Consider the following 9,987-nt stretch of genomic DNA (forward strand, 5'->3'; position numbering starts at 1 on the left):
CTGGTGCTTTATGGAAAACAAGGAACAAAACTAAGACAATATGAAAAGCACATGTTTGTTTCCATGCCTCTCTGGGCTGAAGAGAGCAGTAGGCTAGATCACATCTGACTAGATGGTAGAAGTGTAGGGTTGTAGTGGCATACCGTAGGCTATTGTATGAGTAGGGAGAATACCGTAGGCTACTGTACAATTAGGGAGACTTAGAGTCATGGGATGCCTTACCAATATACAACTGTCGTTTGATACGACATTCAACCCTTCCTCCTCCCAGATAGTGATATTGTTGTTTTCTCTTTGATAGATTTTTGAATTGTAATAACTTTATTAGGAGCTATAGTGAGCGTTCAGCACAGAGGAGCTAGTTCAGTAGTGAATAGTCGTATCCTAGTATGTGTGCCTCCTACGTCCTTAACCAGAAACACACGACCTCCACCTAGTTTGGCCTGGTCTGCATGTTAAATGGATCAACCCACACTGTATAAATACATGTTAAAGCTTTGCATTTGAATCGCTTTTGTGCTTCTCCTTTTTTTTCTTAAAGTCTGATCTTGAACCCCACCCAAAGCCATACACATGTTCAGCAGTGCAAAGATGGGAACCGTGTACACACACTTTAACTGGAATAGAAGTGATACTTTTGCTAGAAGTAAAACAACAAAAAAGGCCTGAATAAAAAAGGGGGGGGTTGAGGAATTAATTAAATCATGACCTCTCCCGCGACCTTATTTTGTTAAACAACTTTGCCATTATGCTGTATATTTTTCAGATGCCAACTTTCAAACTGGGAAAAAGGTTGACTTTATACTGCTGTGGTTATGATGTAATGGTAAATGTTTTCTCTGTGTCATTATTATTATTATTATTATTATTATTATTATTATTATTATTAAGACGAACCACACTGCCTAAACTAACCCTGTGATGTGGTCGTCAGTCAGCGGACTGAGACATCCTCCTTTTGTATCACAAATAAATAAAGCTACAATCTGTAACTGTCTTTTCCTTCACAAGTGCTTCCCTGTCACTTATTTGTAAACTATCAGGGTGGGTCTTGGCACACAGAACTGCCAGTGAGTTATTTTAATTCTGAGGTAACTGCCTTCGATCAGCTTTGCAGCAGCACTATTGACTGGGAATGAAACATTTCAGATTGTAGCTTTAAAAGTAAGTCTGTTTTAAATAGAGTTGAATCTACTAGATAAACCTGTATGATGCTGATGCTGGCCATGGCTGCTGTTGATGTCACAACTGTCAGCGCAGGTCGTGGCACAACAACAACAACAACAACAACAGCAGCCCACCTCTCTACTGTCTTGTTAGTGTGCTGAATTACAATACTGTACGCCTGCAGGCTAAACCAATGATTAAATACAAACATACGTGCCGTTGCAATAAAGTGCTCTCTACCTGCTTTGGGAAATGTCTCTGGTTTTCTTTTCTTTCATTTATCTGTGTGTGTGTGTGTGTGCGTGTGTGTGCGTGCATGCGTGCACAAGCGTGTAAATCCCTTGAGCTCTAAGTACAGTTGGTAGGTATGTTGAGGCTGATCTAAGCGTATCGTATATCTTGGGGTCAAAACTAGTGGGTATTTGTGTAGGGAAAAGTAGGCATATATATATATATGAATATCCTAAAGCACAGCTTGCCTATATATATATATATATATATATATTCTATACATGATAGGCCTGTAGAAGAAGGGGATTTGTTTAAAGAGAGAAGGGTGGAATTCCAGGGTTGACTGGAATTAGCCTAATCTAATCTAATACCTGAGGGGATGTTTGGATTATTTTAGTGAGGGCCAGTTTTCACTCCTTCACACTAGGACTGATGTGGATACGTAAAGATATGGGTGTCATTGTCATTGTCATTGCTTTTAATCTTTAACAAATGTTATTGTTGTTTACTGACTGTGCTTTTGACTTTTTATTTATCTATCTATTCTTGTTCTCTCCATGGAATGTAGTGTCTTTGAGTACTGAGGAAAGCGCTATACAAAATGAATGCATTATTATTATTATGATTATGATTATTATTGTCATACAGAAGAGATACTGTGATACAGTATATATGTGGACTTTTCCTCAACATAGGGTCAACACAGGAGTGTTGGTTCATCACAACTGGTTAGACCAGAAATGATGCCTGAGTTTAAATAAAGAGATTACAATGAATGTACATGGAAGTGATTAAAATGAAATGTTACGTGACATTCCTTTCTATGAACTAACACCCTTTCATGAGTCACATTCTTGTGACAGGCAGCAGCTGATTGATAATGTAGGCGGTCCATCAAGTAGCTTACGTCAGCTGATTGACTCGGGTTTCGCGACCAGGAAACTAACGAGCGGTGACTTCAGATTCTCACTTCCCCAGCAACAGCAGAGCAGCCGTCCGTCCGAAGTGCGAAGAAGAAGGACAAAAAGAAGTGTGTACGATTTGGTGATCGAGATTTAACAGGATAAATCAGACCTTCGTAGTTAATTTGACAAACTAAAGTCTTAAGGTGAGTTTACACATTCACATCTCTAGATGTGCAACGTTTTCCATCATTATTAGCCAACTAACGTTCGTTAGCTATGAAGCTAACGATTAGCTAGCTGTGTGTTAGCCGAGATATACAGGGTCAACAAAGATATAGTAAAGCGAGGATGATTAAGCACACTGGCTATCTCTCTTTACCCAAACACAACTTTAATAGTTTTAATAGCGAGATGAATTAGTAAGCAAGCGTTAGCTACCTAGCCAGGTAGTTAGCTTGCTAGCCAGGCTGACGACATTATTTATTGCCCTGAATAATACGTTCTAATGATGTCATGATGTAGCTGGCTAATTTAGCTTCAGAATTATTTAGTCATAATTCTTAATTCATTACCTATAAAGTATAGTCTTCTACTTGTCTCTCTTTAGACGCTAGTTATTTATTTTCATGGCTACTGCCCAATATCCAGCCACTGTCAACATCACAGTCACTGAAGTTGCAGTGTTTACCAAAAGAAAGGGTGAGGAAGTAACTGTTGTGAAATGGAAAATAGGCCTAGCTGATTTACATCATGTTTAGGCAATACAACATACTTCTGTCCTGTTCGTACCATCTACATTAGAAAGGTCCGTCTGTACACCTGGCCGATTCAAACAGCTCCGGGTTTGTAATCATCTCATAGAAGATTCTAGATAGGAAATCTATTCATCTCATTCAACCTGGTTCAGGTTGTTAACAGACCTCATTATCACCACTGTTATTATCAGTCACCCTCCTCCCACCCATTCTCCTCCTATCTCTGCCTCCCTCCCCTCCCCTCCCCACCCTCCCCTCCCCTCCCCTCTTTGACCATGTCAATAGACCAGAATGTGTTGCCTGGGAGACAACATTCTTCATGTAGCTAACCAATTCGTTCAGGCCTGAGGGCTCACAGAGGTTTGCCCCCCAGCCTGCTCATTTGATGGGCATGCCTGCCTGGACCCTCAGCCAGTGCTCCAAGATGGTGGTTGGTACTACTTGAGTGAGTTAGCACTGTAGAAGATGTGTCTGTGTGACTTAGTGTTATGTGACTTAGTTCAGTGTGGGTTAGTAGAAAGAGAAATTAGATTCTGGTCCATGATGACATGATTGCATCATGCAATTCCTGCAGATTTTTCAGGTGCACTTTCAAGCTGTGATTCTCCCGTTCTACCACATCCCAAAGATGTTCTACTGGATTCAGATCCGGTGACTGGGAAGGCCACTGAAGAACACTGAACTCACTGTCATGTTCATTCAGTTTGAGACGACTTTTGCTTTGTGACATGGTGCATTATCATGCTAGAAGTACCCATTAGAAGATGGGTAAATTGTGAAGGCATGCACATGGTCAGCAACAATACTCAAATAGGCTGTGGCATTCAAGCGATGATTGATTGGTATTAACGGGCCCAAAGTGTGCCAAGAAAACACTCCCCACACCATTACACCACCTCCACCATGAGAAGGTGTACACGTGTTCTTAATAAAGTGCTCAGTGAGTGTATATTCTCATCAAGGAACTCTCCACCAGACCTCCTCAGACCTTGTGTTACTAGGCAGTAGTGGTAGTAGCTCAGGGATTACATTAAATGTTGTTCCAAGAGAGACACACTTTGTTTCCAAGCTTATTCAAGAATAACCCAGCCTCCCATGTTTTTGTGAATGGGAAGGGGGAAAAAACACGATGGAATGTTTTAAAGTGTCTCCCTCCCTCATCATGGCTCAGAGATATAATGGTGTGTTTGTTGTCTGCCCCTCTGTGAATGGGATGCGTAGTGTGTGTGTGTGGGTGTGGGTGTGTGTGAGTGTGAGAGAGAGCGAGAGAGAGAGAGTGGGAAATGTCTCAGTAATGTGCATGTGGTGGGTCAGTTGGTAGGCCCTAGTGTGTATGTTGTCTGTGGCAGGTATTCTCCCCCTCTCTGTGAGTAAGTTGTGTGCTGCTAAATGACTGGCTCGGCTGCATGCATGTTTGTAGTTATTTTTATTCGGCCTTATTTGTTGTAGGATGATGAAGGCTGTAGGATGATGAAGGCTGTAGGATGATGAAGGCTGCTGTCTTCCTACATGTTTTTATGCCATTATTCATATATGTGTGTGTGGGGGGGGGGGCAGTAAGTGGCCTATTTTTGCATCAGTGTTTACGCATGTGTAGGAGTTTGTTGCTCTGTCTAAGATAAGCTGTGTGTTTGAGTGGGGTTTTCAACAATTGCAGTCTTCAGTGTGTGAGTCAGTGTCTATGTGTGTGTGGGAGGAATACATCGGACACTTTGACATTCACCGCTGCTGTGGTCAAGGCTGCAGCACTGCCAATGGCTCCCTCTAACTTCCTGCTTCCTGTTCCATGGCCGACCACAGATCTTGTGATCTGTTGTTCCCAGCAGAGCTAAATAGAGATGTGACAGAGGAACAGGAGAAACAAGCCTATTCTGTCTGCCTACCCAGGATTTCTTCTCCTCCTTCCAAAGAATACACGACAGAGCCAGATATGACACACCGAGTTATGAGCCTATCAGATTGGTACGCTGTGACGTTGATCTGGCTTTATGGAATCTGAGTGAACCACATGTTTTGAATGAGGATGCTAAGGCTCTTTTCTAAGGTCGCTGTTGCTACCGGCGATTGGCCCAAAGCCTCAGACTGTTGTGGTTCAATTTTCCTTAGTCCTCAGAGAACCAGCCCCAAAAAGCCCAGAGCCATGGACCTACCTTGACCTGGGACCTTGGGGCGATTTGTGGGACTTTTTGGGGACTTGGGAGGGGTTTGGGGGGGGTAAGTGTTGTTTGGCTAGGCTAGTCTAAGGAACTGCTACTTGTTATGTTACATAAGCATGAAAACGCGATATAAACCGTTATTAAGTTTGATCAGCTGTGGGGAAGCACCTGTTTAATTTCATGGGAAATGTCACTGGCTCATCTGGCTGGCTAACTGAACAATCCATGCTAGTTTTCAAAACTGTACATTTCCAAACAAAATAAATGCCTTGCATTCAGCCACACAACCCCTCTGCTAGTTTCAAAGTCATGTCACGCGGAAATTCGCTGGAGAAAAAAATGAAAATGATTGACAGATTTATTGTTTCACTTACGGGTAGTCATGTTGGTTTGAGGAAAGCACCCCTACGGCAGGGCTCACCCCAAAGAATGGAAGAGTTGCGCTGCGCCACTGTGTAAACATTTCAAGGCAAATCAAACTAGATTTAGTAACAATAGTTACTCTATCATTGTTAAAAGCGAAGGCAAACGTAAAAGCGTTATGAAGAGTCGGGTTTTTATAATTACAATCCAGCACCACGCTGTTCAGACATCCTGGTGAGAACCCTGTGTGTGTCTGTAGGTCATAGGAGATCACTTCAACAAGGGTGTGTGTCGTGTGTCGTGTGTGTGTGTGTGTGTGTGTGTGTCATGTGTAGTGAGGGAGTCTGTTCCAAGCCCTATTGTGTGATCACTGTTAGTGTGGTCCTCAGCCACCAGTGACTGAACAGCATGGACGAACCAGCACACACTCCTTTACTGCTTTACAACAGAGAAGCACACACCATAAAAGCCCTGCGCGTAATGGAAGGTGTGTATGTATGCGTGGCATTATTAGTGACCATATGATAAGAGACTGGTTACATACACACACACACACACACACACAGGGGGACAGCTTCTCTGAGGACCGCACCCTGTTGCTACGTGCTGTAGCAGCTGATGTATAGGCCCTCAGTCATGTGACTCACTGACTTTCATCTCTCTCTCTCTCATTCTCACCCCCTCATTCTCTACCCCTTTATCTCCCTCTATCTCCCTCTCTCAACCTCTCGCTCTACTTTTCATTTCCTCTCGCTGTCTATGCACTCCTCTCTGTCTCCCCCCCCCCCCTAATTTCTCAACCTCTCTCTCTGTGTGTTGGGGGGCTCTTAGTTGCCCATTAGTCTGTCCCTCCCTGTCTGACCCATTAAGAGGAATCTGCTCTGTCATCGCGTTCTTTCCCGGATATTGATCGACTGGTTCTACTCTGCTCAGTCACATGATTGTGTGTGTGTGTGTGTGTGTGTGTGTGTGTGTGAGACCATCTCAGAGAGGGCTAGGCTGTGCCCTTCAGTTTCAGTGCGTCACCACAGACCCAGTAAGCCTGCATTATCACCTCCCACTACAGCCTGCTACTTCCTCCTTGATGAGATCTCTGGATGGTTGGCTACACTGGAGTTGGAATGGTTTATGCTTGTCAAACCTGTATGTGTGTCTGTGTGTGTCTGTGTGTGTGTGTGTGTGTGTGTGTGTGTATATTTCCAGTGGCTGAGGACAAGGCAGACAGGGCTGCAGGTTGAAGCTTGCATAACATGATGTTTTATAACAGATTAAGAGCCTGAGGGCTGACGGTGTGAAGCACGACACATTTTATGTGTGTGTGTGTGTGTGTGTGTGTGTGTGTGTGTGTGTGTGTGCGTGTGTGTGTGTGTGTGTGTGTAAGTTAATGTTCTGAATGTTAGCTTAGTTCTTCAGAGTTTCTCCATTGCATTGTTAGTTGTGTTTACCCAGGAACTAACCAAGCCCAGAGAGACAGAGGTTCTGACCAAGCCTTTTGGCCTAAATATGTATCTGGCTCCAGTGTGTGTGTTTGTTGTCTGCCAATAGGCATACATTATGTAACACTTGGTGACAACAGGCCTACGGTGTTTGGCTGCTTGTCGCTAGCTTATGGGCCTACTGCCTGTTTGACTGAGTGGTTTCTAGTTGTTCAGCTTCTTTGAAACAAATTTCTTTGGTAGAAGAATGAACGTTTAATGTTGTGTATGTTGCTGTAATGTGTTTTAGGCCCAGTTGATCTAGTCTATGTAGAATGTCTTATTATTAGGCTAGTTTTAGTAGGCCATATGAATGTGAACAATGGGGGGATGGGGTATCCTCCTCTTCCTCCTCCTCTTCCACATAAACACATAAAGGGCTTATGGAGGATTAGTGGTGAAAGACTTAATTGAAAAACAGGAATCTCGTTAAGAGCTTCTGTGGTGGTAGTCCTCATGCCTGTCAGGCTGTCAGGGCCGCGCATGGTCACGGTACTCACATTCTCTCTCTCTCACACACACACACACACACACACACACACCGGCCGCTCTGTACCCCAGACTCTGTGTGGTCCTGAGGCTCCATCAACCTTCATCATTAGCCTTTTTCACACAGCTTTTTCCCCTCTCTCCATCCTCTCCACCTTCTCCCTTCATCCTCCCTTCCACCTCTCCTCCTTCTCCCTTCATCCTCCCTTCCACCTCTCCTCCTTCTCCCTTCATCCTCCCTTCCACCTCTCCTCCTTCTCCCTTCATCCTCCCTTCCACCTCTCCTCCTTCTCCCTTCATCCTCCCTTCCCCCTCTCCTCCTTCTCCCTTCATCCTCTCTTCCACCTCTCCTCCTTCTCCCTTCATCCTCTCTTCCACCTCTCCTCCTTCTCCCTTCATCCTCTCTTCCCCCTCTCCTCCTTCTCCCTTCATCCTCTCTTCCACCTCTCCTCCTTCTCCCTTCATCCTCTCTTCCCCCTCTCCTCCTTCTCCCTTCATCCTCTCTTCCCCCTCTCCTCCTTCTCCCTTCATCCTCTCTTCCACCTCTCCTCCTTCTCCCTTCATCCTCTCTTCCCCCTCTCCTCCTTCTCCCTTCATCCTCTCTTCCACCTCTCCTCCTTCTCCCTTCATCCTCTCTTCCCCCTCTCCTCCTTCTCCCTTCATCCTCTCTTCCACCTCTCCTCCTTCTCCCTTCATCCTCTCATCCCCCTTACTCACTCCTTCTAACCACTCTCTCCTTTTCTCCCATCCCCATCATCTCTTTCTCATGTCCTCTCTCTTCCCCCATTTCTCCCTTCTTTTCCTCTTCCCTCATCCTCTCATACCCCCCCCTCTGTCTGGCTGTGGTGTGGCTGTAGCTAGCTGCTCCCAGATCAGATCTGGATGCCATGACAGTAACATTTAGCCTGCAGGGTTTCTGTGTCCAGGCTCACGTCCCCATGTTCACAAACACCTCTACCATGCCATCACCGCTAACAGAGTGTTGTGTTGTTTGTCTCCCTGCAGAATGTCGCTGTATCCATCCCTCGAGGACCTCAAGGTGGACAAGGTCATGAAGGTAAGTGTTAAGACTAAACAAAACCTGCCTTACTCTCTGTACACAGAGAGGAACATACAACTACTATAGACTACTCTAGACTACTATAGCACTCCGTAACTGCAGTCAATGTTCAGGCGTTGAGTCTACTGTCTGGGGACGCTTGGCTTCCAGGGAAGTCTGTCTGTCTGTCTGTCTGTCCAGCCCAGCTGGATATCAGCGTAGGTGTCTCGCCCTCTTCCCTCCTGTTTGTGTGGGAAGAGTGAGAGTTTCTCTGGCGTGAAGTCATTTGCATGTTCCAGCTGATATATACAGGTAGAGGAGGAAGTTCTTCTTTTGAGTTTCAAATTAGCACAGTTACCACCCTAAGCTTGCAATAGGACACAACCTAACCCTCTGCCCTGTGTCTCTCCCCAGGCCCAGGCCCAGTTTGCCCAGACCACCTCCAATGTTCCCGCCATCACCGAGGGGGCCCATGAGGGGGCCTACTACCAGCCTCAGGCTGCCAACCTGGGGGCTCCAGGATCAAGTGAGTCCCAGGCTCCAAGAGGCCTTCATATGAAACTCCACTCCTCCTCCTCCTCCTCTTCTCCTTATCTCTCCCTCCCATGTCCCCTTCTTTCCTCCTCCTCCCAATGTGTGTGTCTCTCTCTCCCCCCTCCCTCCTTCCTCCCTCCTGCCCTCTCTGTGTGGGGTCTGTGTGAGCCAATGTATTATCGGAGGTGAAAGGCCTGCTGGCTGTATAGAGCAGGGTTATTGAGGAGGAGAAAGACATGCAATAGTGTGTGTGTGGTGGCGGGGGGGATGGAACTCCCCTCATGACTCACCCTCTTTCCTCTTGCACTTTCCTTTCTGCTCTCTCTCTCTCACTGCACTCTCCCTCTCCCTCTCTCTCAGGGTGTGTCATTGAGTGACAGTGAGAAGGAGTGGGATACTGCAGTGAGCAGGCCCTCAATGCAGAGCAGGGGGAGGGAGGAAGACAGAGAGGGTGAGGGAGGGAGAATGCAGCAGAAGAAGAAAGGCAGAAGATGGACAGGGGGCCCTGGGGGGGAGTAGAAGATGTGGTTTTCTGCCCTCTTTCACTCCCTCCCTCTCTCTCCCTACCACCCTCCTCCCTCTCTCATGGTAGGCTGTCCTCCGGGCTTTAGGCCTTTTGTTTCCTCTCAGTGGAGCTAGTTATGGGTCGCCATGGAGACCACTGGTCTGGCAGCATGGCTGGGAGGGGGGTGAGAGAAGGAGAGAGAGAGAAAGCGGGGGGGGGAAGGAGGAGGCGAGAGAGTGAGTGAGGGAGGGAGGGAGGAGTGAGAGAGAGGGAGAGGAGAGAAAGAGCAGGGGATGAAAGCTATAGTTGGGCAGTAGACCAGCAGTGATGTCAGGCCATTTCCTTCACCTCCTTTCCTGTCTGTACCC

At 46.1% G+C, this 9,987-nt stretch overlaps 2 protein-coding genes across 2 annotated transcripts in view; both read left to right on the forward strand.

Moving 5' to 3' along the window:
* The window catches only part of fkbp1ab (FKBP prolyl isomerase 1Ab), a 5,254-nt gene extending 3,834 nt beyond the window's left edge, over positions 1-1,420 (forward strand). Inside the window, exon 5 of the mRNA XM_083675779.1 lies at positions 1-1,420. This exon is cut by the window's left edge and continues 414 nt beyond it. The gene's annotated coding sequence lies outside the window, so the exon portion shown is untranslated.
* A 945-nt stretch (positions 1,421-2,365) lies between these two features.
* sdcbp2 (syndecan binding protein (syntenin) 2) overlaps positions 2,366-9,987 on the forward strand; it is a 13,490-nt gene continuing 5,868 nt past the window's right edge. The window contains 3 exon segments of the mRNA XM_083675764.1: positions 2,366-2,506; positions 8,547-8,598; positions 8,995-9,106. Of these exon segments, the coding sequence (XP_083531890.1) occupies positions 8,548-8,598; positions 8,995-9,106 (163 nt within the window). The 5' untranslated portion in view covers positions 2,366-2,506; position 8,547.

The sequence above is a fragment of the Argentina silus genome (assembly GCF_951799395.1).
Source record: "Argentina silus genome assembly, chromosome: 8".
NCBI lineage: Eukaryota > Metazoa > Chordata > Actinopteri > Argentiniformes > Argentinidae > Argentina > Argentina silus.